General features: G+C 36.8%; 1 protein-coding gene across 2 annotated transcripts; it reads left to right on the top strand.

Moving 5' to 3' along the window:
- Positions 1-2,171: 2,171 nt before the first annotated feature.
- Positions 2,172-26,695, top strand: LOC130424625 (testis-expressed protein 2-like). Of its 2 annotated transcripts, none has more exons than XM_056750441.1 (12): positions 2,172-2,308; positions 11,227-12,683; positions 15,951-16,151; positions 16,258-16,537; positions 16,845-17,026; positions 17,110-17,253; positions 17,569-17,668; positions 19,474-19,594; positions 22,259-22,381; positions 23,374-23,583; positions 23,723-23,843; positions 23,921-26,695. In XM_056750441.1, the coding sequence occupies exons 2-12, from the start codon at positions 11,238-11,240 to the stop codon at positions 24,059-24,061; spliced, it is 3,069 nt and encodes a 1,022-aa protein (XP_056606419.1). In that variant the 5' UTR covers positions 2,172-2,308; positions 11,227-11,237; the 3' UTR covers positions 24,062-26,695. The 2 variants fall into 2 exon arrangements, with proteins under 2 accessions (XP_056606419.1, XP_056606420.1); XM_056750442.1 differs by having other exon boundaries at positions 22,265-22,381.
- Positions 26,696-27,746: the final 1,051 nt, after the last annotated feature.

The raw sequence follows: 27,746 nt of genomic DNA on the forward strand, positions 1-27,746 counted from the left end.
AGTTTGTAAAATGACAATGCAATTGTGTATTTAAATAACATGTGCAACATTAAGTGCAAAATGAAAATAAAAATTAAATTATATCAATTACATTTGTCAGTTCCTACACCAGTTATGTAAATTTATATTTTTAACGCATTTTAATAGATTTCGAGCTGGCCATGCCCCCTCCCCGTACAGTGTCATTGTGTGAAGGCGGAGCCTGGAAGGCGGGACTTCCTTCACTAAGCATTCATATTGAGGATTGCATTTACTCCTCTTTATTGTTATGCAGTGGCACATCTTGTTAATATATATTATCTTTGGAGGCCAGTGACTGTGCAGTATGTAAACCTCAATTATTTTGTAAACGCACAACTCCCATGCTCTACCAACCACTTTTACTTGTATTATGCTGGATCAATCCTAATCACATTTAGTATAGTCTCAGATGTCATGCTCACAAATTTATGGCAGAATCTCTAATGCATATAGCACACTTGCTGTTACTGGAAACATTTCGTGAGTTTCAAACTTTTCATCTGATTGGTTAAATTTTACAGGATGTCTGGAAGATGGGTGTGTTGCTTACTTTACCAGTCTACCTGGAAACAAAGTGAACTGTGTTTGGTCTACAAGTTGATCAAACAGCATCAGATCTTTTGCAATCAGTCAGAACGTAGAATAATAAATAAATGTCACAAGAACAATTTCAGATAATAGCTTTAACAGTGCATAATAAACTCCTGGACAGGGTAAGGGCATAGGGCTTATTGCTACAGAATGAAATGCATCGTTAGTTATAATTTCATAGAACTCATGTAGCCGAGCAACAGAGGCTTAAAAAGCAAAACTTCCATGACATTGCAGCAACACAATTGTATCAAGACAGCTCAACCAGGCCGTGCCATTGGGAAGTTGCAACATCAAAAAGAATTGCAGTGAGGTTCCTACGAGTAGTTTGCTCTTATTCTTAAAAGCATTATCTCCATTTGGAGTGGACCTTGTAATTTTGTATATCTTTTTATACTTAAATTGCAACATTACACACATGACTACAACTTTGAAAGCAAGAGAAACAAAAAAGATATTGTACACATTCTGCAGACACTTGAGAGAGAAGCCAACATGTAAGTTGCAAAGAAATGGGATCATTTAAACTCAAGCATAAATAAAAGACAACCTAAAATATTGTCAGTTGTGATAGAGGTTTGCTAACTTCAGGGTAATAGCTCATAGGCAAGTCAGGCTAAGCAGGAATGATAAGTTGTATGTTTTTCTAAAAGACCTTGGATGGAGCATTGGAGGCTGTTCAACACCAGGCTACAGTGAATTAACATTTATTTTCACACTGTAACCAAAAAGTAAACCAGATCATCAATTTTTTAGGATTACTTGAAAAATAGTGAGTCCAAACTTGATAATGTTAGAAAGTGTAGGCTTTCATGCCACTCTGTCTACGCAGCCCTGTATGGCATTACTAAGGCGATATTAAAGATATCAAGATTATATTTTCACTGAATGTTCTTTACATTATGTTGGATGACTTACTATGGAAAACAGTAAATCACAAAAAGTATTTTCAGACTTGATTATTATCATTAGTAGTAGTAGTAGTAGTAGTAGTAGTAGTAGTATTATGCTTAACATTGCAGTGGGTTTCACACTTAAAGAGAAAGTTCACCAAAAAATTAAAATTTTGTCACTTACTCACATTCAAGTTGATCCAAATCTGTATAAATTCTGATGAACACAGAGAAATATATTTGTAAGAATGCTTTTAATCAAACATATCTTGCACACCAGCCCCCCCACCCACCCATTGACTCGCATAGTAGGATTTTTCTACTTTACAGGCCTTATTTTTTCGTTCTGTTGAACACAAACAAGGCCAGCAAATAGTTCTGGGGCACTTTTGACTACTATTGTATTTTTTCTGGTTTTATGCATTCTTCCAAATATCTTTCTCTGTGATCATCAGTTCCAGATATCTCACCTTTATACAGATTTGTAGCAACTCGAAGGTGAGTAAATGAGAAAAGAATTCTCATTTTTGGGTGAAGTATCCCTTTAAAACAGCAAAAAACTATCTGGTATATGAGTTGCTTTCTCAAATCAATCGCTTTTACAGATCTGGCGCTGCAGGGCTCGATTAGTTAGGTCTGGATAGAGTCAATCCGTGTTGCTTTTATCAGGAACTGGATTGACCATGACATGTGACAGATTAAAAACTTGAACCGAACAAATTTTCTGTTTACAGAGGAATCGTGAACTGGACAGCGGGTTAGCGTTTAATAAGAAGATAGATGATGAAGTTAAAGATCAAAAGGTAGGACATTTTGATGTTTCAAAATGAAAGTTTTTGATTTCGAACCAAATTGTGAAGCAGGGCACAACACAAAAATAAGTCTTCCGTGTTGTTAAACAGTGGTTGCGTGTACGTAGTCGGAGACGCTAGGTTTTAAATATAAATTTACTCATTGAGGCTGTCTTTTAATTGATATTAAAGGTCGCTTAATGTCATTAAACCGTGTGCTTTTACTCCAAACCTCATGTTCTCTTTTTCAATCGTCTGTGAGATTACACTAAAAATCCAAGCAGATATAAATCTGTTTACTTTAGAGAAAATAAACGAGTAAACTATGAATGCGTATATCGTGATTTTAACAGTAAATCTTTATTAATGTGTTTCGTTAATATTTGACCATCTATAATTATTGATCCTTGGGAGGTGTGGGCAGGAAAGGTGAGCAGATGTAGTGGTGTGAAGCAACATGCTTTCTCAATAGCGAGAAGCTCATGCCATACACGTATCAGGCGCAGAAATAATAAAATGAACTGTAAAGAAGTGTATGAAAAGCTGGGGGTATGATTTAAGTCTTGATGTTTGTCAGAAGAAACCTGTGGATTTATAACCTGTGGGACAGTAATTCAAATCACCTTGTAACTATTTGTCAAAAAGAATTAAAGATATTCCCCAGCAGTAGTCTATTTTAACCTGTTGATCACCACCCCAAATATAACCCACGTCATTTAATTAAACAAGCTTTTTTTTACAAAACATATTTGTATAAAAAACTTATGCCATTGTTATCGATGCAAATTATATAGGCATAGAAAGGCACACATGGAATCCATTTAGTTTAGTAAATTCCTAGTTACAATGTTTTATGTTTGGTATTTTTTACTTGTCTGCCTAGTGTAGTTGTCATTATTTTTTCTATTCTTGGACCTTTGTGGTTTAGTTGAAAGTTAGCTTTTTTCAGAAAGTAAAATTATTGACAAGCATGAAACAACTATGCAGATTGCTGACATCACTGGAATGGACTATTTACACAGCGACTTCCTGGTTTTACAGTACTTATTGCTGCTAAGGTGTCTCTGGTTTACAATGCTCCTACATTTTAGGGCGATCACTTGATTAAAACAAGGATTGTTAGATTTTCTTGAAAAACATTTTCCTGCCGTTTTCAGCCGTGTAAATGCGCCTCGGTGGTCACAGCCCCTCGGTGTAGCATATGGTGGTTCTTCTAGACTAGAACGACATTTTTTATAACCGATTTATCCATGCATGTCATTTTTTTTTCATCACCCTCATAATCCTTAATGTCCTGTGAATCGAAAGTTGCGATCCTTTTTACTTTCCCATTTTTCAGATTTTAACTGAAGGTTGTGAGGGGACACGATTTTCCAAAAGAGAAATGCCCATATTGATAAACTATTGACAATAAACGCTTCAATATTTCATGAAAAAATATGCATTGTAATTTTTTATTTCAATGGGACTTTAATAAGAGTCAGAAATTTCCCCAACCCCTTCTTGGCCTGAGGGTGGGAATACACTACCTGTACAGTGGCCAATTTCCATTTCCAGCAATCCAATCACTTCCAGATGAATTAAATCTAGGCACATCTTGTGTTTTTTTTCAATCCAGAAACCGTTAGTCCGATATAAATCACAAATTTATATGGTGACTTTAACCCCAGGTTAGTCATGTGAAGTTATCAAATGTTCATGAAAATTGCTGGATCTTTTATCATTGTATAAGGTATTGTCGTGGTATTGCATTATATAAAAAAAAAACAGATTTTAAAAACTACACCGTTGTCCTCTTTTTGATTGCAGAACTTTAAAGTTTGAGAACTTTTTTTATATAAATATAAAAAATTGAAATACATAACAGATTCAAATGCAAAAGAACACAACTGTTAATAACAATAAAAAACAATTAGAAGTTTTTGACATATATTTGCCAACTTAATCTCCCACAATGTCACACATTCATGCTTGGAACTCTACTCTCTCGCAGCGTGCAAAATGTATACATATAGCGTTACTTAAAGCCTGTTTTTAGGGTTTGCAAAGTATTCATGTTTTCTTACAAAAAGATTGCTTCAAACAACATTTATTCACCACTAGAGTCTAATGCTAGCTCAGACTACATCTTTTTTTTATGATCACTGTCAGGTTATGTGATTTTACCTCCAAAATTTTTGTGGAAAAATGTCAGACTATTAAAGAAACTTAAGTTGCTTCTTGAACAGTAATCACTTTACTGTAATTTTTCGGAGCTAATATAATGGCCATCATGAAATGGTGTTACAAACTTAAAATCTTTCAATTCAACCTGGGGCCAGTTACGTAAACAGCCGCTATGTCAAGAATATGTCTTAACAACTAGTCTCAATGACTCACAATTATTATGACTAATCATTCTTACTTTTCAGATTTCCAATAGTCCAGTGCACTTTTTATGTAATCGACTTAAAATAAGTTATGACCAGTAAAACTAGTTTAAACTGATTATGCAACCGCCCCCTGATGTTGTAGAGTATAGTAAGCATGTAGCTTTGCTTGACAGACCTGTTCAGGACCTGTTATGGGTGGAATTTTTTTTTCAGGAAAATAGTTTTGACTTGTTATCATTAGAGCAATTTTTTTTTAAATTGCCAAACAGTAATGATAAGGCAGAAATAGCTAAAACAGACAAAAAATGTCATAGTTATAGCCTACATGTTGCCTCTGTTTATGATAACAGTTAAGCATCCAAGCCTAAACCCTAACCTAGGGCTGGGCGATATATATCACGGTTCACGCTGTTTATACATTTCCAAATCGATTCTGAAACCGATTCCATATTTATGCACAGCTCTTCCATGAAGTACGGCTCCTTGATCAGTATTAGGTACTGCTCGATCTAAAATCACTACGAGATTATGAGTCGTTTATAACATACATTTGAAAAAGCAACACTCGTCAAACATCATCACTATAAATATACTTTATTATCCTGAAAATACCTGAAAGGTTTGAAGAACAGTGATAAAATATGACCACTGGCATTTCCTGCAATGATTTGTTCTTCTTCTGTTTCCCATATTCTGAATTTCTGTGCAAGAGCGCCCTCTGGCTTTCGGATGTGGCGGCATTTAACCGTAAGTCATTGAGAAACTGAGAGCATAAGAATCGCACGATATATCGCCCACCCCTACCCTAACCGTATAGTAAGTGTTAATTACAGGTGAAACAGTGTTCAGAGACACCAGAGTCCACTGGCAACTGTCTTTTGTAAACATTCTGTGTGCATCCAAAAGTACATTATTCTGGACAGAATCGTGTGTACACTGTTGTAATACGTTTTTAACATTTACATCCATCACCAGAGTTAAAGGTGAGAAAACTGGCTTGGCTTCAGTTGCTTATTCATACAGTGTTGCAGCTGCAAATGTAATCTGCCGTGTTAACAAAACATTTACAGACTCCCACCTATGAGTAAATGCAGTTGTCGAACCTAAAAACTGACAGTGTAAACGCAGCCTATATCTCTTTTAGCTCTCTAGCTGCAAGTTACCTTCGAACATTCTTCGTAATGTAATTATGTGTATTGCTTATTATTATGTGTTAGGCTTTAGCTCTGCTCTCTGTTCAGATAAAACTGATTGTTTGTATCAGTGTACACATGGTGACAGGCGATCAACATTCAAAGAATGAGTGTTTGACTGCATGCGGTGCTGCACAGACCAATCAGTGTATGATAACCCACTGCTGAGAAAGCAGTTTAAAGGGATACTTCAACCAAGAAACACAATTTCCCCATGTTTTACTCAACCTCAAGGCATCTTAACTGAATATGAGTTTTTTAAAGAATACTGCCGTCGGAGTTATAATACCACGTATTCTTTTTATTCCAAGTGATAGAATGGGAGTGAATAGGGGCAATTTTTTAAAGCATCATTAAGTGCATCCATCTATCAAAGAACTGCTTGACACGTCTCTGCGGTCTTTAAAAAGGTCTTCTGAAGCAAATCGATGCGTTTGTTTAGATTTATATTGACATTTAGTCATTTAGCAGACGCTTTTATCCAAAGCGACTTACAAAGAGTTTAGCGATATGTCATACAGGAACAATAATATAAAAGGTCCCAATACAAAGTTACTGGTTTCGACAAAGCTTGACCACTACCTGTTGATAGAAAGAGAGGCTTAGTGTTTTTATTTTTTTATTTGTCTGTCAAAAATTCACAGAAGAGATGGGTTTTAAGTAGTTTTTTTAATGTTGTGAGAGATCTGGTTGACCAGACCGAGTTAGGAAGTATGTTCCACAAGGACGGAGTTGTGAATGTCAATGAGTGGGAAAGCGATTTATTGCCCTTATACGAAGGCAAAACAAGACGCCGCTGGTTTGCTGAACGCAGGAATCTTGATGGGGAGTAGGAGGGAAGGAGGGTGTGAAAGTACGCCACTGCAGATCCAGTGATTGCACTGTAGGCAAGCACTAGTGATTTGAATCTGATACGGGCTTCAACCGGTAGCCAGTGGAGAGATATGAAAAGGGGTGTCACTGTTTAAGAGAAATATCCATATTGAAAACGCTATAAACGATAATGTCTAATTTCCGCCTTTTTATATGCTCGCGCAGATCCCTTCAGGAGCATTGTGGGTGAGAGAGAAAGCGCCGGAATGGAGCGGATCACTTAACTACAGACTGAAAGAAGGTCAAAAGAATATTTGAAACGTTAATTTGTTATGGTTGGATTAATTCAATCATCTTTTCAGAATAACGCCCAATTTGCAGAGCGTCGAGTTAACCACGCCTAGTTATTTACATTACGCGGAATACACGGAAGAGAAAAATATCTTATGGTTGACATTTTATTCCGCGGTAACAAAAAATTCCGTCATACCACCCAGCCCTAAATTGGATGACCTAAAAATTAAGACCAATCGGCAATTAGAGCCCTGTATAAATTATTACAAATTACAAAGAAATTACAGTTAAATATGTGGAAAAACTTAATTTGCTCCTTTGCTTTGTTCCATAGTTTTAATACATCCACTATTATTCTTACTACTCAAACTAAAGAATGAGTAGATTACCCTAAATAGTTTTATTGTGTTGATTACACTACATTTTAGTTTGATGAACAAATTATAAGACTGCATAAGATTAAACATAGGTTAAAAAGACAAACAAACAGAAAACCTTGTATAGTACTTTTAATACCCATATCCAATGTTATTTATTTTATAACAACACAAGAGATATTTTGCTTATGGTTCCCCCATGTGGTTGATATGCGCAATTGTCTTGTTATCAGTGTCGTAAATACTGTCGCTGTTAAAGCTTCCCTGTGGGCAGCATAATACACATGAGTTTGTTGACTAAGCAGAAACTGTGCATGTACTAAAGCATTTGTTTGGCTCCTTCGTGGTATACTACTGAGCTATACTTATTGCTCAAACTAGATTCTGGTTGCTGGTTGTATGCCGTTAGCGCATAGAGTGGTAGCTACATAGCAGCTAACGTGCACATTTGCACACAGCACACAGTTAAAAAGGTCAAATTAACTCCCACAGTGTATATATAATCCACACCTCGATAGTGTGGATCGTATAAACACTTTGAGTGTTAATTTGTCATTTTTTAACACTGGCGATTTTGCTGTGTGTCACCCAAAACACAACCAAGGACGTGAATGTGTTAAGTAACAAATAAAAATATTTTCAGTAGTTATGTTTTTGGAAACACGCTCACGACCAGACGTTGTGCTTTGTGTAATCATTGCAATCACTTATTTAAACTCAAATCGTTACTGAAATAGTGCTAAGCATAGTAACTATAGATACTGATAACATTAGTCTTCGTGCATGAACTAAGGAATCTGCAACTTTTGACCACAAAATTTAATGTGCTATGGTAGTGATCGTATACAAGCATAAAACTTAATTCGTGAGAAGAAACAATCATGCAACGTGAGCTATTGAGACCCGGCAACATTGCATTATCTAGTCTACCTTACGGTTATAAATTGTGAACCAGTAACATTATTGTGCCATAAACAACCTGAGCACAGCCTACTGACCAATAAGCTCAAAAGTGAGAACAGTTCGCACACCAAAGTTACAAGTGTGATTACAGCTGATCGAGGGCTGCTTAGGTAACAGCGACTGTAAAATTCGTCCAGTTAAGAGTTGTCCTACCTCTAAAATAATTTTAGAGAGATTTTAAGGTCGAAAAACTCCCTAGTGTTGCTTTAAGCAGATAAATTGAAATTTAGTAAATTGAGACAATGGAAGCATTTATTCTGCATTTCGGAACCGTTCCTAACCGTGCAGTTTAATGTACTTTGGGACACTTTCATAGGTTTACATGTCATTATAACATTCAAATACGGTTGAACAGCAACACAGCTCGTGGAAGTAACGCATGCATAGAGCCCATTGACATAATTTTACCCAGATAGTTGACATTTTAATAGATTAATTTATAGATTGTACTTGACACAAGTTCATGTATTTACAGCCAGTGTTATATTAATAAAGCAAATTACTTTAGGTTTGGGCTGTCACAATATCAAATTTTCTCTACACAGTTATCAAGGGCAAAATCTTTTACTCGAAACGCTTTTTGAATAAATAAATCAGTAATTTAGTTTATTTTGTGTTTTGTATTTTATTTGGCCAATGAGTCACAGTTAAAGTACAATTGTGAGAGACAGAGTCATATTTTAATTTTTAAGGCCAAAATCTTAAGTGCTGAATAGTTTAATCTATTACAATATGTACATTAATATGATAATTATCATCATGGTCTCAATAGAATCGTTATTTTCAATACCGGTAAATTGTGACACCCCTACTGCAGGAAAAACTGTGGCTTACACCAATAGATCTTATTATTCATGAGAGTAATGGATTTAATGTATATGAGGTGGAATTCAAATATCTTGTTGCTTGCTGGGTGTTGATCGTACCAAAAAGCTTTGAGAACTTTTTGTCACATTATTCCTACTACCTTATTTGGATTTACCTTGACTGTAACTGATTTAGCTTTAAGCTTTAGCTTTTAGCTTTGATTTAACTTTAAAGAGGTAGGCAGAACATCTAACAAAAAAAATGTATTTTTAGTTTAAAGTTTGTGTGACCTAAAATTACGTCAAAAAAGTATTCCCTTAATGTTTACATGTATTTCTGTAACTCTAACTATCATATGTGGTATCATTTGAAAGCTTTGAGTCTCTAGTTTTTGGAGAAGTGCAGAGTTTTGGAATTTATCATACATAATATAACTTATTTATGCTGAAATACATCATGTCCCCTTGTCATGAGGACATGATTTTGCTTCAAAATCATGTATGTTTGACAATTTTTCATAACGCTCAAACAAGTCCAACATGTCAAATGAAAGCTCGTATTCTACATAATATACTCTCACCTAAAGGATTATTAGGAACACCATACTAATACTGTGTTTGACCCCCTTTTGCCTTCAGAACTGCCTTAATTCTACGTGGCATTGATTCAACAAGGTGCTGAAAGCATTCTTTAGAAATGTCGGCCCATATTGATAGGATAGCATCTTGCAGTTGATGGAGATTTGTGGGATGCACGAAGCTCCCATTCCACCACATCCCAAAGATGCTCTATTGGGTTGAGATCTGGTGACTGTGGGGGCCATTTTAGTACAGTGAACTCATTGTCATGTTCAAGAAACCAATTTGAAATGATTCGAGCTTTGTGACATGGTGCATTATCCTGCTGGAAGTAGCCGTCAGAGGATGGGTACATGGTGGTCATAAAGGGATGGACATGGTCAGAAACAATGCTCAGGTAGGCCGTGGCATTTAAACGATGCCATATTGGCACTAAGGGGCCTAAAGTGTGCCAAGAAAACATCCCCCACACCATTACACCATCGAATGTAATCGATGTAAGTCGAATGAATAATGATGAAATTAAAGTTTGTAAACAAACAACACATCCATCGAATATCTAAGCTTATAACTGAATCCCACCTTTACACTTAGCCACAAAATGTTTTTCGTTAGGTTGTTTTCTACAAAATAAGTCCATTCCTACCTCTTTTCGTTATTTTAAGAGTAAAATGTCCGGTTCCAATGTCTCCCATCAATGTGCTGCGTTAGCAAAGTGACATAAAAGCTTGGATAGTTAAAAATTCTGTTAAATATCTGAAACTCTGTCTATCCACATGAGATGCATATCAAACAGAAGCTCATACTCTGGCCTATATGTAGACCCCTCTTTTGTCCAAATAGGTGAATCCGTGAGATAGGCCAATGCGCAATAGGGGAGGCAGACCAAAACAGAACGAGCAAACTCAACACCAAGTTTCGCTTGTTACATGCAATTTTGGGAGGTTTAATGTGAGATTTCACCAAACTATTCCACTTTATACCACTGTATGTGGTTAATGGCTCTGCTTGAAATTGGGTATGCCAAATTCAGACGGAAATTACGAAAAAAGGACACTTGAGTTGCTTTAGAATAATAATTGAATACCATACGATAGAGTAAAAAATTAATGTTCCTCTATTTGTTGAGACTTGTTGGAATCAAGAACAAGTGTCTATTTCATTGGACGGATAATGCATACAATAATGTTTATCACTTTCAGCAGTTTTTTATGAAATTTGGAGGAGTTTCCTGGAATACGACACCGAAATTTTGTATTTACACCACTGTATGTGGATTTGGTTTTCATTTAAAATTGGGTATGCCAAATTCTGGTGGAATCCAAAAAATGGCCCAGAGTTTAACAGCTAAATTATAAACATATTATATATTAACATGTTTTTTCAAATACACCCCCATCCAAAATAAATATCCTCCCAGTAGATTTCTACCATTTCCAGGCCTGGAGATAGGCTTACAGGTTTATAATCATCCAGAAGTTCATTCAGAGGTTGCTTTATTGAAAGATGTTTAATTTCTTTGTCTCCTTACAGGTAGCTACACCATGAGTATCGGACAGAGGGGCCAAGTTGACCAACCAATGCTTTCAACGGCACAGCCAAACTCCTCCTGTAAACTGCAAGTTAAACGCTCAGAGTCCCAAAATAACATCACCATTCATTTCTCTGCTCTTGGTAAGGAGGATGAGGAAGAGTCATTATATGACACAATCGAGAATGAGAGTGAAGAGGATGTAACAGCACTCGAGGCCAAGGAACATATTTTTTATGAATGTGAAATTAATTCTGAAGGGGAAGATGCTTCAGGTGTACTTTCAGATGAATCTAAACCACTACCATCCATCTCTAGTCAACACAACACTTTGTGTTTGGAAGAAAGTGTATCCATCCCTGTTCAGTTGGGTTCTGCTATGGCAGCAGAAGAACCTGCTCCCTCAAACCCGTCCCAATCTTCCCCCTCCAAATCTGTGTCCTTGCCCTCCATGGATAAAGCCTTTCTCAGCCTCATGAAGTCTCTCTCTATTGATGTTGAGCCCCGGGAAGGCATTCCAGCTCCTCCTTCCATGCGGCATCGCAAGCTGAAGAAAGGTCTTGTCAAGTCGTGGTCTACAGACACCAATCAAGACTCTTCAGGGTCAAACCGCTCATCAGAGTCTCCGTTACAACTATTTAGGCAGTTCACTCAGCCTCGGTCCGCAAGTGCCTGGGACTCCAAAACTGCGCCCCTCTCATCCTTAATCTCAACTGACAAAAACACTTATTCTTTTAAAGTATCTGAGGTGGAAGCCCGTTTTGAGGACACTAAGCGTCGCCTATCTGAGGTCATCTCAGACCCCTTAAATCTTTTCAGTAAATTAATTGGGGATGAAGGTGCAAATATCTACAGACCCAAAGCACTTTCATCCAGTATGTCAGAGCTTGGAAGTTCTTCCACAATTTATGATCACTTAGAGGGCAACAAAAACTACAGTATCAAAGAGGAGGAAGACAATGTGGAAGACAAGCATACTTCTGGTGTAGTTGAGCTGGCTTTAGCAGATGATTCCAGAACTGTGAAACCGACCTCCTCATCTCTAGATTTGGATAAATGTTCCATGTCTGCTTTGGCTAAACAAGAGTATGAAGAGTTTTGTGAGCTTTACAGTGATGACTTTGATTCGAATACAGAACCAGATGGTGACTGTGATGGGATAAATGGAGTAAGCAATCAAAGTTTAGACATGGTCAGTGAAGATGACCTGGATGTAGAACCAACTTCACGCATCCCATACAAAACTTTACTGGGTTTGACTGTAATGATTTATGGATATTTTGTGCTGCCTTTTCCCCCCTATGTTTGTGGTATTTTCATGGGGGTAGCACTGGGGTTTATGTTAACCATTGGTGCTGTGTGGTTATCAGGCCCCAAACAAACTGGAAAAGCAAATCGATTTCAGAAGAGATTTTGGAACGTCGCTCATCTGGATATCAAGGAGCCAGATATATTCAAGGTTAGTATTTTTGAATGCAGATTTTGTCTATTGTTAATAGACCACTTCGGATGACGTACACAGTGTTGGTTCAATGCTGGTCCAGGAGAACTTCCTGTTTCAGAAAAGTCTGAAAGCCCCAGTCAAATCACAATATAACAAAAGTTTTTTTCCTTTTATTAAACATAAGTTAGCCTTAGAGATGTCAATGAACTGAAATAAACGTATGCATCTACTCTTGAGCGTCTGAAACGTCTTTGGTCCAGCACCTGGATTCGTTTGGCAAACCAGAGTCAAGATAACAGCTAACCGCGTCGTCTTTTTTGGTCCAACCAGAATCAAGATCACAGCATCATCTTTTTTTTGGTCCTTGGGCAAACCAGAATCACACGTTCTTAACTTCTTGTTGGCGCCTGTGAAAAACATTGCTGAAGGGGACAAATGCAGAGTGTTATCTTGGATAAAGAGAAAATAGCGTTAATATTTATTATTCAATTCGCCCGTGTGACGTTATGAGAGACAGTTGCCAGTCTCCCTTTTGTATTTCCACTTCTTGATCTCTGCACTTCTAAGTGAGTACGGCACTTGGATGCGATTGATATTCGTCTGGAGTTTCAGTTTCAGTCGCAGAAGTTGTAGGTTACAGATGATATTTAATATTTATTTTAGAGACCAAATAATTTGCTTCATAATACATTAATATGCTGTCAGTAGCCGGATGATTTCTTTTTTTATTGTTTCTTTTTATGAAAGCTCTTAAAGGGTTACTTCACGAAAAAATGAAATTTCTTCATTATTGACTCACCTTCGAGTTGTTCCAAAATGTGTATAAATGTCTTTGTTTTGAAGAACAAAGAGAAAGATATTTGGAAGAATGCTTATAACCAAAACAGATCTCAACCCCCATTGACTCCGATAGAAAAAAAATGGTAAACAAAAGAACTGTTTTTTGTTTACCAGTGCCCCAGAACTGTTTGGCTGCCTACATTCTTCCAAATGTCTTCTTTGTGTTCAACAGAACATTTAATTTTTTCTACTATAGGAGTCAATGAGGGTTGAGATCTTTTTGTTTATAAGCATTATTACAAATGTGTTCATCAGAACAAAGATATTTATACACATTTGGAAGAACTCTAAGGTGAGTAAGTGATGATATAATTTTCATTTTTGGGTGAATTATCACTTTCAAGGTGTGATGAACTGGGCTTGTTTATTGTTTTTTACTGTTGTATGAGGTCTACTTATGACGTTCACGTGAGCTTTACATTAAAAAACATCCAAATCAGTAAATAATAGGCTATTTTCTACCCGGGTTTTAAGCCTAGCTCTACAAACGCCGCATTGAAGACTTTATTGGATAGCAGTTTGCGTAGTTGGCGCCTTCTGTGAATTTGGTTAGAGACGTAACGTTAGGTTACACATAAGCACCATTCACAGTTTTCGCACGGCATTAGTTTTATCTGGAGACCTCCTGTGATTTATAAATTACCTCCCCACATCAGTATTTAATGTGATTTATTCGCACAGGATTAAGTTTACTCAAATTTTCAGGTGGATTTATTTATTTCCCAAGGCTTTGGGTATAGTTTGTCTAGCCTATAGTTGTGTATTGCATTTAATGATATATGACCGTACCTGTCAGGGCAGTCGTGGCCTAATGGTTACAGAGTCGGACTTGTGACCAGAAGGTTGCCAGTTAGATTCACAGACAGGCGGGGAACGACTGAGACGCCCTTGAGCAAGGCACCTTCCCCCTACTTGCTCCCCGGGTGCTGCAGTGATAGCTGCCCACTGCTCCGGGTGTATGTGTGTTCACCACTTGCTGTGCGTGTGTTCACTACTTTCTGGATGGGTTAAAAGCAGAGGTCAAATTTCGGGTATGGTTCACCATATCTGACTAATAGGTCAATTTCACTTTTTTCACTTTTCACTTTCATATGAGACCCGTGATCGCTAACCGGACAAAAGATCACCGCGATCGCAGGTCTCAAATGTAACGAGAGTTTCCATGATAACAAATGGGAGATTACCGGTTATTTATGGATATCACCCAGCACACAAAATAATACAAAAACACTTAAAAACAGCCTTGATTATTCGCAAACGGTGGATAAAACCTTATTTAAAAAAATATGTCTACATGTATGAGCCCAGCAAATCACAGAGATCCCCATTTGCACTGGCTTAAGATCACAGACAACCTCTACAATTAATTAAATTGACTAGCGGTCCCAGGTAATACTAATCTCATGCGAATAGTGCTCAGGGCACATCAGGTGAACTCTAACAAAGCAATAGTGACGCATAGTACAAAAATGTTTTACTCAAATAAGATTGCTGCGCCATTCCTTTCGGATCCAATATTGACAGCTCAGCACTGCTTTTTAATTTTAGTCTCTCCACAAATACAGCGTCGACCTGTACCTTGTTCACGAAGGAATCCTCAGAGAAATGAAACAAACAAACGCTCCATGTTTTTCCCACATGAGCTGGAACCTCTTTAAAGTTGGCGGGGCTAGAGAAGTAGACGTTGATATTCTTTCTGTGGAGGCGGTGTTCAACCTATCAATGTCGTCAAATAAAGGTGTCTTCCAGAACCTGCAGTTCACTGGGCCAGGTGTCAATAACAGATGTAATCTCAGTAACAAGGGCGTTTTCAGTTCTGTGACTCGGGTTAAAATTGTGATTTTAATTCATGCCTCCTTTAATAGCTGTTTTTTCTTTTTAAGCTCGTATAACTTGCATCAATCATGTACTTCACGTTATCTTTCTTAATATCTCTTTTAACGTAAGTCCACACTTTATTTTCTCAATCCTTCACATTTAAAAACCGAAACCATCCTTTGTATTAGGGAGACTAAGGAAGGTGCACCTCTCAGAAAACGGCAAAGATTTGGATAATAGAAAAGGATAATAGCTTTCCAGAAAGAAAAGATGTATTTGCTGTTTACTAGAAGGAAGACAGTTCAAAAATCTTTATGAATTAGTGGTAATATAAAAGGGAAAGAGACATGCTTTTAAATGGGACAAAGTATTAAATAGTTCTATCAAATAGTTGATGGCTTAATCACATCTACACTCTTGAAGTGATTGCAACGGAGTATCAGGGGTGATGTTGAAATTCTTATCGAGAATCCCCATGTGCGATAAACTCAGCATTGTGCAAAACCTCTGGGAAGCTTTACGAAATGGGTACAAAGCTGCGAGAAACCGCCCTTACATTGCAAGTATTTAAACTTTTTAGAACTTGATCGGGTGTAATTTTATTTCTTTACAATGTTCTTGCAGGGCTGGATGAATGAGATTCAGGACTATGACCCAGAAACCTATCATGCAACTATGACTCGTTCTGTGTTTGTGCGTCTGGAGGGCTCAATGCTGCGCCTTTCTACACCTAGTAAGAATATTCCAAGACGAGCCTCTTATGCCGAACCCAAACCAGATGTAACGCATATCAGTCAGAAAATCTACGAGCTCACAGACAGCAAGGTTTGGAAAATGCATGGTTTTTTTTCTAAATTTGTTTGTGCATTATAGGTGACATGTTAATTGTTTTTATTCTTCTTGACATGTTACAATACCACTTTCTTTTCAGGTTTTCCTGGTTCCCCAAAGCCTTGCCAGAAAGCGCATTTGGAACAAAAAGTATCCAATCTGCATTGAGCTAGGAAAACAGGAGGACTTTATATCTAAAGCAGAGGGAGAACATTCTGAAATATCAAAGGAAGGAGAAATCGAAGAGACCTTTGTCACTCTTTACCTATTTGGAAGAACAGGCAGAGAAAAAGAAGAATGGTTCAGGAGGATCTTATTAGCATCCAAGCACAAGTCTGAGGCACCACAAAAGGTCTCAAGTTTACCAGAAAGCAAGAGCTGTGAGTTAAAAGATGGTTAACCCAATGATAAACAATTTTTTGATGATCATGTGTATTCATTGAGCTTATACCATGTGTTTTTTAATCGTATGAAACGCAAACCGCTATTTTTATAATGAAACCATCACAAGTGGATGTAAAGGTCTGTTTAAGTACCTTAAAAATTAATCCAGTCAGTTCTTTAAAGTCATACTTTTGCTGTACATTTTTGTTCTATTATAACAACATATCTGCAATTTGAAATAAAGTGTAATGGTGGTAAAAAGTGCATATAAAGCTTTTGATTGGCATACCTTTTCTGTTCTAGCTCTGCCATTGTCATACAGCAGTAGCAGTCGAGACCTGGATGAGTTGACAGTCAGTGCCAAACATAAACCCCTCATGGACTATAACACCTATATGGCCAAATACATGTCACCACAGACAGCCAACAGTGTAGCTGCCAGCCCTATGCAGAGTCAACATAATAGCCCTGAATTGAGCAAAAAGGTATTGCTTTCTGTGTTTGAGTTTGTAAATGTACATGTATTTTTCAATGCAACTTACAGCAATTGCATGTTTTTGATCTTCAGTTACCAAGCAGCCCTGTAAATGAGGACAGTTCTGTTTCTTGGCTCAATGCTATCGTAGGTCGCATTGCTTGGGATTTCTTAAGGGAGAAGGAATGGGTTGACTTTGTGTCCAAAAAGATACAGATGAAATTAAGTAAAATTCGTGTAAGTATCTCCTCTTCTTCACCCCATCCTTTCATTAGAGTACAAATTTAGGTTACAATTATTTGAGACTGGTCAGGTATTTTCCCCTCAATGAACACTTTTACCAGCCAATAAGTACAGAAATCAAGTGGAAAAACAGCAGGCAGGGGATGATACAATAAATTAACAATTTATTGAACAATCTTAGCTGTGTTTTACTGTGCCATGCATTTGAAATGTTAAAGGTAGCCCTTCATATCCTCCCTGTGATCATATGGATCGCCAAAATATTCCACATACCTGTATTCTGTTATTGTCTGTTGCTGTTTATTACAGTTGCCATACTTCATGAATGAACTAAAGCTCACAGAGCTGGACATGGGGCACAGTACTCCTAGAATCCTCTCATCCTCCCAGCCTTCAGTGGATCATCAAGGTATCACACAAGGAACTGTTCTCTACTCATTTTACTTTTTTTACTCAAGTTTTGTTATTTTCCAGCGTTAAAGGTACCGAGTGTAATATTTAAGTGGATCTACTTGACAGAACTGCAATATAAAGGGATGTGATTTTTCCGGAGGGTGGGGGTTTGCGATACATCATCACGGTAAACTGGTCATTGATGGTCTTACAACATGCAGGTTTATTGAGACGCGCAGAACGACTGTTTCATTTGGAGCACAATAATCAGTTGTGTTGGATTTTATATGGTGCTGCACAGACGGATCGGTCTATGACATCATCAAAGTACATTTAGTCATTTAGCAGACGCTTTTATCCAAAGCGACTTACAGAGAGTTCAGGGAGCAATAAGCAATATGTCATACAGGAGCAATAATACAATAGGTGCTAATACAAAGTTACTAGTTTCAGCAAAAGCTAGACCAATACCTGTGTAGAGAAAGTACACTTAAAGTACAGTAAGAACAGACTGTACTGTATGGTTTCAAAACGCTCTTGCGGTACTTTTATGTTAAACTATCGGTCTGGCGCAGCCCCTCATGAAGTCCAACACATCCAGAGAGTGCGTGGAAAAGACACCACATATACTGTAGATGGATAAGTACTTAATTAATTTATTAAAAGGAAAAGGAAAAATAATATTTGTTTTTATAAGTCATAAAAACACATATTTTAACTAACTTTAATTTTCATTTCAATGGGGAGCTGAACAGTGATTGAATGCGTTAAAACCTTAAAGCGGATGTAACACACAGGGTTTCTGCCAATCTCATTAATCTAGAGTACCTATAGAGTAGCATTGGATACTTAATATCTTCGAAGAGTATTTAGTTTGATCACATTTATAAAGATATATATATACAGCTTTACGGTTGTTTCCGTAACAAACGGCGTGTGCGTGGGGGGGGATAGGCTGAATCGAAGCACCTGCGCACCCATTGTCAACAAAACACAGACATCAGTTTCAATCACCGCATGTCTGCCATCTTTTAGTGCCATATATCAGTTTGCCATATATCACTATCTCCAAATCCAGCGTCATATCAACAGTTTATATAACATTCATCACCCAAAAGCAGTGAACAAACAAACACCTTGGCGTGGTCAGTAAGGCCTATGTTCCTTTTCTTTGTGCTTGGCCAATCACATGCCGCAATATAATATACTTAACTATGTCTTAAGAGTGCCCTGTGATGGGTTGGCACTCCATCCAGGGTGTATCCTGCCTTGATGCCCGATGACTCCTGAGATAGGCACAGGCTCCCCGTGACCCGAGGTAGTTCGGATAAGCGGTAGAAAATGGAATGGAAAAAAAAAATGTCTTAAGAGGTGTAGAAAGACCTTACATAATAAAGCATTATGTTTTATTACCTTAGAATGAGTTATTTATATCCATATACACTGCGTGTCCTTTGCATTGAATTCACCATGTTGTTTCTACAGTAGGCGTAAAAAGACAAACTGCTCTACAGAATGTGTTTCGTAAATACATTATATCCTTCGGCAAAGAAGCAAAAATGCGACAACATCTTTGTCCTGTGAGAGCCACCGTAGTGCTTCAAAAAAGAGTTGGAACGATGGAGTGAGATGCCGCTAAAATCTCCCCATTGCTCTTTTGAAGTGCATCGATAAAACTGTGTTTAAATACATACAATGCAAAACAGGACTTTTTTTTAATTAAATGTATTCTCAATAATGGTATATAATGTACCCCATTATGCCTGTGTTCATTTGTTCTCTCAGTGTTATACAGTAAATTGTCTTTATTTTTTTCTACAGGTCTATGGGTTGATTTGGAGATCTCATACAAGGGCTCTTTTCTCATGACCCTTGAGACGAAGATGAATCTTGTCAGACTCGGGAAGGAGGGTGAGGGTCCTGGCGAGATCGGCAAAGAAGGGTGAGTCAAGCATTCTGTGTTGTCACACTTTTGTAGTTGTCACACTTTTGTTGACCGTCTATAGCCTCAGTATTATAACTGCAACAACAGGTTTATGTTGAGTTTTTATACAGCTGTATGGCAAAACTGCATCTCTATACAGAAAGGGATTTCTGGTACGAAGTTTTATGGGAGTGTTGTAAACTTTTTTTCCAGTGAAGACCAGGAGACTTTGATATCCTTGAGCAAGTAGTCTTAATAGTAGAGTCAGAAGATACCGCTTGGGCACTGCAGTCATCAAGTCTGACTTACATTAGAAAATACATTGCACTCATAGCCATTTGAGGCGGCAGTCCCCTCAAATGGAAAACAAAGCAATCAGGTGAAAACAAAGCATGAAAGAGAGGTTGCAATCGAGCATGAAAGGACAGTTGTAAATCCATCCCATAATCCTGCAATCTCTCACCCCCTTCACTGACGTAATCAGAATCAGAAGAGCTTTATTGCCAAGTGTGCTTGCACACACAAGGAATGTTCTTTGGTGTTGGAAGCTTCTAGTACAGACATTCAACACAATGACAATACAAATATAATAGGATTTACAGTCTAAAAGATTCTAAAATATGCATATATAAGTAAAAGAATATTGTTCAGAAAATGGGGTATAATAACATATAAGAGACATTCAGGGTAGTATATAGTAGAATATACATATTAACCGATTGTATGTACACTTGTGCAAATGGAACATTTCGTAAGTAGAGGTAGTGGTATAAACATGTAGAAATAAAATGTACATATAATAAGGCACTATAGTGCACACTATAGGAGTAGTGAAAGTGGAATATTGATCTTAAGGAACAGTTTTCTGTTTAGGAGGGAGATTGCCGGGGGGAGAAGCTGCTTCTGTACTCACGATGGTCTCCCCAGAACTCCATTAACATACAGTATAAATAAAGTGTTCACACCATAAGTTCAGGGTTGCCTTTTGACTTTACCCCTGAGTAGCCTATAGACAAATGGTCACCAGTTAACAAAACACAAAGAGCCATCACATGCAATGTTGTATTGTTCCTCCTAAATGCCCAATGCAATTCATTTTTATATTAAAGGCGGGCTGTCCGAAGTCAGGCCGAGTACCAAAACAAACTTGTAGCCATTCAGCAGTCAGGTGCACAGTGCACAGAACATTAGTCGAGCCAAGCTCCGACAAAAGTGAAAAATGGGGGTAGGGGTGTGTCAACAACGGCTAAGAGAAATCGGATACCTTTTAAGATAGCGGAGAGTTAGAGAATCAGCTGATCTTAAAATGATCCTCAATTTTACATTTCCACTTGAATATGACAGTTACTGCAATTTTGATCATAACAACATACACGAGAAGATGGGTGGTTTCTTCTAGAGTCTTTAACCTTGACATTTATGCAAAGTGCTTTTAAAGGGGTCATATGACACGGCTAAAACAAATATTATAGTTTGTTTAACATGTAATGCGATGTGTATACACAATGTAAGGTTCCAAAATGCTGTTTTTCCACATACTGTGCATGTTTGTATGTCCCAGCCTCTCGGAAATGTGTGGATTTTTTACAAAATTCATCTCTCTGAAAAGCAAAGTGTGCTATGATTGGCCAGTTAACCGGTGCGCAGTGATTGGAAAGTTGCAAATACCGCAAGCTTGTGATGGAAAGAAACGCCTCTTACCATAGTTGGAACATTTAGGTCCATAGCATTATACTTACAGGTACGCCCACCTTACATGCGTATACATTTGGGAAGTCTTAGTCAAAAATGCTATTTATGAGAGTGTGGTTACACGAGGTGATACAGGCAGGTCTGGGTGAGCATTCGCTTTTAGATAGAATGCATCTTTTGTTCCAACACTTAAATTTTTGCAATTTTATGTGTCTTATACATGCATGGGCAACTTATAACACACCAAAGACACAGAAAAACACGTATTTGTGCAATATGACCCCTTTAAAGCTTTAAGTTATAGATTTTGCTATTATGTGTGTTCTCAACAAAAATGTTGTGTTGTGCTACAGTGTAATCTTGCTTTAAACGTGACAGATGTAACTTTGTGGACTATTGGTAAATTGCTCGCTCCATCATAGTACAATATATTTCATATTAAAGTCTTCAAATTGCAAAAATTTGTTTTGATAAATAGGTTGGATGGAGATTTTTTGCCTAATTCATTACGTAAAATAAAAACCATAAACTCATAGGGGAGACGTTTTTCCGCTTTTGGAATGGAGAACCACCCTCTCCTGTATGCAGTGTAAATACTGTAATCTGTTCACAGGTGTGTCTACATGAATTTGGCTCGCAAGTATAGGGTGCAGGATATGTTAAAACTGGGCAGGCATAACTGTTTTTGCTTAACCATTGTATTATATGGAAAATGAGTTATTTGACCTCTGTTCATCTTCATCTTCTGTCTTTGCATTCTTCCTTTTTTACTAATTTTCTTTCTTTTTCCTGTTTTCCTCTGTTTGAAACCTGTCTTGTGGTGAGTTTTCATTCATTCCTGTATATGTTTGCTTGTTTGGCTCAGTCTTGTGCGTTCCTGTGCTGCTTTCTTGTTTCACAGCTTACACATACTAATACTATTAAACATTATCTACATGCAAATATGTATGACTAAGTTACAGTACCCAAGTGATAACATCTCTCTTTCAGGATAAGGCCACGTACTTACTGCCTGGCAGACAGTGATGAAGAGTCGTCCAGTGCAGGTTCATCAGATGAAGAGGAAACGGCTGAAAATTTCTCAGATAAAAGCATTCCATTAGGAGCTGAGGGGTGCGTACTTATTCTGGTGCAGTTCCATAATACACTACATGGCTGCTTTCTATACAGTGATATTGTACTTTACAGCAGGGGGCGCTTGTGGTGGGCTAAGGGGGCTGAAGCCACAAATGTTTTCAGTAAAACTACAAATGTTTTATAACCATGCAAAGAACCAATTACTTAGGAGCTATTTACATTTTGCATCTTTCGATCGTTATTTTAAATGTAGATGTGCGGCAGGTGCACTCAAGCAGAGAGTATTGCTGTCGTGCATGCATGTGGTGCGACACGCTGCTTTTTCCAGGCATGGAGCTGCTGAAAATCCATTTATTGATTGAAGAAACCTTCTCGTCTTACACCAACCTCATGGCTCTTGGTAGCTAAGCAATGGGAGATGCCACGACAGCTCAAGCTCCAAGGCAGTTTCAAACAATGAGAGAGTGGCACCGTGCACATTTTCCATTTGTTTTTAAACACTAAATGAATATTCAAAAATATACGAGGATGTCTCTGGGCTAAGCTGCAGATATCCACTCTCCCTAGAACCGACCCCTGCTTTAGAGTATCATTCTATAGAAATCACTCTTATAAGACAAAATGAGGGTCATGTGCCCAAAACAGAAGACCATTTTTTACATTTACGTATTTGGCAGACGCTTTTATCCAAAGCGACTTACATTGCATTATCCTATACATTTATACATCGAACCCACAACCTTGCGTTGTTTTTATCGTATTTATTGACAGGATTTGTATTAAAATTAGAATAGGGGTTGGATTTGTCCATTATAAAGGAGGAATCCAGTGTCTTGTTAGATGAATAATAGATTGTCCTCATTTCAATATTTTTTGGGCCTACAGTAAAAGACATTTGTGAGATTTAATATCAATAATTGATATAATAATGCCTAGATGCTTGTGAAATCATCTGGTTTATATGACCTGCCTCAGTTTGGATGCTAAAAGATTAAAGACTATGGCGTTTGTTTTCATCAATCTAACAGGTACATTGGGATCCACAAGCCAAGCAAGATAATGCGCTTTGTTGACAAAATAGCCAAAAACAAGTATTTCAAAAAAGCCACAGAAACTGAATTCATTAAGAAGAAAATGGAGGAAGTTTCCAACACGCCACTATTATTGACTGTAGAGTTACGGGAGTGCAGAGGGATTCTGGCTGTTAACATACCCCCTCCGCCCACTGACAGGATATGGTATGTTTCTAACACGCAAAGAAAAATTATTATCAATAGACATTGTTACATAATGTTAGCATTATTTTGTACTCAACATGAACATATCAATTCACTTTATTTCTAAAGGATTGTTTCTGAATACATGTGATGTTTTTAGGTATGGCTTCCGTAGTCCTCCACATTTGGAGCTGAAGGCTCAGCCAAAGCTGGGGGAAAGAAAGGTCACCCTTGCTCCTGTGACTGACTGGATAGAAAATAAACTGGATAAGGAGTTTCAGGTATACAAGTGGTCCATATCCTTCTATTGTATGGTTAGTTATAGGAATGATCTTAATTTGTTTCTGCCTTTTTACAGAAACTACTAGTTATGCCTAATATGGATGATGTTTGGCTCGATATCATGCATTCAGCAACTGATACTCGTTCCGGTACATCAGATGCAAAGAGTGGGCAGAATGCTTCAGAGGCTGAAATTTTGGGATCCGAAGATGCCTGAAGGAGCTCATTTAAAAAATCAGGAGGGTGGCAGTTATCTCCTATCGCAGTTATTCTTTCCAATTAATTTCTCAGTCTGAAAGGTGGGTCTTATTAATGCAGCCATGGTTTCTTTTGCAGTATGCACATATAATAAAGCCATGAAGGATTTCTGCTTGTCAATTTATTTATAAACAGGTGATTTATGAAGAGTTTTCCCATTATTTTGTCTGCTTTATGTGGTTATTGGTAATGCAGATTGTATTAAGTCAGGTAAACACCTCATTCTAGAAGAAGGACAAAATAGAAACAGTTAATTTTTACAAGTGGACCAAAATGTGATTGTAAGAAATAGGGCAGTACTCTTTTGAATGATAAAAACTGCCACTTGGTACAGTTTTTGACACAATATACTGGCTACCATTTGTTATTTTTTACCATTTATAGTGTGTCTGTTTCTAAGTATTGTAAGTACTTTAGGGAAATGTAAAGTCGTTCGTGAGTCTACAAATTTGGAAGTTAAATTTGATTTGAGGAGAGTTTATGTAATTGTACTTTATCGTTGTCTATATCCTAACACTGTATCAGTATAATAAAATGCATTACAATACTATTACGATGAAATCAGCCATAATGGCACATAACTACAGAGCAAGATCTTTTTAAAGCAGTTGCACTTCTGAGTTATCAAGTGATGGATATGCATAGATTTTGATCCGTAACATAGCTCATCCATAAATTCTGTCTATTACATTTAAACATTGTAGTTTATTTTAGAACGTCACTTACAACAAATTCTTAATCTTGGAAGCTGCCTTATTGAGTTTTAGAACACAGACATTTAATTTGTCCATGGGTTTCAATAGACTAGAGTTTATTGGTTTTGACCCATAGACCAAAATGTGCAAGTAAAGATATACATATTCCTTATTTCATATTTAGTAACACTTACCTTAGCAGTCAATTTACAATAATAACCATTAACAATGCAATTTAACCACAAACATATATACATTTCTAGATTTAGTTCCAAATCTCATTTTGAATTATCATTTTAGTATTGTGCAATTATTATTCGGCAGTTGTTAAAAAACAGATGTGACTTTATTGCAGAACAAAACACTATGTATTACTTCATATTTAAACATTTTATTTACCTTTTGCTTAACTTAGCTTGGATTTGTTCTTCAATTTTAATATAACACCAAAACCTTATGAATTGCAGCCAGCTCTACAAAGTACAGTATGTAACACTGCACTTATTCTTCATGACAGTGAGTCACGATAGTCACAAAACCGCAAAGAATTAATTGTTGCGTACTGGACTTTTATGTAGATGTATGTATGTAGGTGTTTGTAATATGTTTGTTTTTAAGTACAAATAATATATATACAGTAAACGGAGTGTTATTTTTAAGAATGATTGTAAAATATTACATTTGACAAATGTTAATTTATAGAGATATGCAATTAATGCACAAATATGTTCGAAAACTGATTGTAAATATAGCCATTTTTGCCTATTTTGAATACGTTGACCTTTTTTGTTCTGCTAAGCATTCCAATGGTTCATAGGGTTTTATAGGTCTGTAAGAACAGTAGACAACTGCCAAATTTGTTGTTGTTCTACCACTTTCTAAAATTAAAAGGATAGTTCACCCAAAAATGTAACACTTTTCATCATTTATTCACCCTCATGTCATTCCAAACCTGTACAGCTTACTTCTGCAGAACACAAAAGAGAAAAATGGTGATCACGAAAAAACACTGGTCCCTACTGTATCAACACTAAACATTTCTTAAATTATCTAATGGTGAAATACACGTTTTGAAAAACATGACAGTGAATAAATGATAACATTATTTCTTTGTGAACTGTCCATTTAATTGTAAGTTAAACAATCAAAGCAAACAACTGAAATTGTTCAACAATGAAAAATCCCACCCCCACGTTTTGATGCTTTTGTGAGGTTAGAAGTGGAGTTTTAGTATTAACGACACATTCTGGCCACATGCCTTGTTTACAAGTAATTAAATGTATTGCCTTTCAAACCAAAATGTACAGAATCGCTGTATGTTGTGTTGAATGTTATCAAAACCGTAATGATTCAGTTTTGATTTATTTTACTTGAAACTCCAAGTTTTGCCTTAATGTATGTGGTTGTTGATATTATTTTTGTGCGGGTGCTTATATTGGACAACAAAGAGCTGTTGTGTACAGTAATTTTACGAAACTTGGATGACCACAAAGCCATGAACATTCAATTTTCTTTATGATTAGTTTCGATAAGAGTAATTCTGTGTTGAATGATAGGATCATTTTATTTTTCTAGCTTTTTTCTTTTTGTCTAAAATGTAAACGGTATTGATCTTATTCCCAAGTGTAAGTGGCTCTTGTAGGATATTTCTGAATTACTGTACACGTGATAATGACTCTTTTGTGATTGATTCTAAATCAGTGGGGGAATCACAGAGACAGGCAAACCTTCGGGGTAGTTTATTGATTTGAGTAGAATGTACATAAAATTAAAGAAAAATTACTGAAATAAAACGTGTTCTTCCCTGTGCATTTTATTTTTGATAGGGAAAAGCAAGATTAGACTGTCCAATTTTCTGTTGTGATTAATTTTAATGTTATTAAAAGGTTACAAAAACATTTCTTAGCTTCTATAACTGTTTTATTCAATGTTTATTTGTATGTTAAGTGTTCATTTTCTAACAATGTTAAAATGTCTCGTTTTTCTGTTGTGATTACAATGCTATTCAAACTACAAAATATATTTGCAAGTATGCAAATGCAAATGTTTGTTGCTATTGACAGATCCAACTACGAGATATGGCATGTAGATCATATAGATCTAAACTTTGAGTCCAGTTTCACTAGATCTCTCTCCGTCAGGAACAAATTAAACCTGGAAATATCAACTCCGTTGTGAGTCAATCTTTAACCCAACCACCAGGGAGATATAGAGCTGAAGGGAAGAACATCAGGCAGGAGACGAAGTGATGTTAAATAAACAGAAAAATGATTTATTGAATAATCTCAGTTGTGCATTAATGCTCAGTCAAACTTCGTCTGACTAGAAACTGATTCAATATGTGTTTTTAACCATTCAAGATTACAGTATCAAGACATTGTCTCATGACATTATTATGAACCTTGAGATGGAGACCAATAGATACTCATATCAGCATGAGTCACAATACAACTTCCAACAAGGTTAAACAACAGGAAAGTAAGGAACAAATAATACGAATAGAAGTAAATAATAAAATAAATGAATAAATACATATGATAGATGAATATTGTAATAAATTAGATAAAACAAGAAACAAGTGTATGTTAATAACCAGATCTGTCATTCCCCCCTCTTAATCATAAATGAAATAATTGGATATTGAACGATTATAAATCTTAAGAATTAAAAGCAAGCAACCTCTCATAATCATGACAAACCAACAACAAAAAAAACAAAAAGTTTGGTTGATCAGGCCATACTTTTCCCTTCTCCATGCCCTTTAAATGGACAGGTCATTTTCTCTTTCATACCGCGTACTAGCATGAGAAAGGGGGTGTGTCTAGTCTCAATGTGCTGTCGTCTTACCAGTATTGTACTTTTGATAAAACTTGAAATGCAGACACGTAACCAGAGTTCAACAACTCTTGATAACGTGGTCTCTCTGCGTACTGATCTCTAGGATGAAAA

This window comes from Triplophysa dalaica, chromosome 6, assembly GCF_015846415.1.
Source record: "Triplophysa dalaica isolate WHDGS20190420 chromosome 6, ASM1584641v1, whole genome shotgun sequence".
Classification (NCBI taxonomy): domain Eukaryota; kingdom Metazoa; phylum Chordata; class Actinopteri; order Cypriniformes; family Nemacheilidae; genus Triplophysa; species Triplophysa dalaica.

Excerpts from the sequence above, each read along its gene's own strand:
- LOC130424625 (XM_056750441.1), top strand. The coding sequence starts at position 11,238 with ATGAGTATCGGACAGAGGGGCCAAGTTGACCAACCAATGCTTTCAACG. Across the intron at positions 16,538-16,844 it reads TTTACCAGAAAGCAAGAGCT|CTCTGCCATTGTCATACAGC; the intron begins GTGAGTTAAAAG and ends TTTCTGTTCTAG. Across the intron at positions 22,382-23,373 it reads ATTCCATTAGGAGCTGAGGG|GTACATTGGGATCCACAAGC; the intron begins GTGCGTACTTAT and ends TCAATCTAACAG.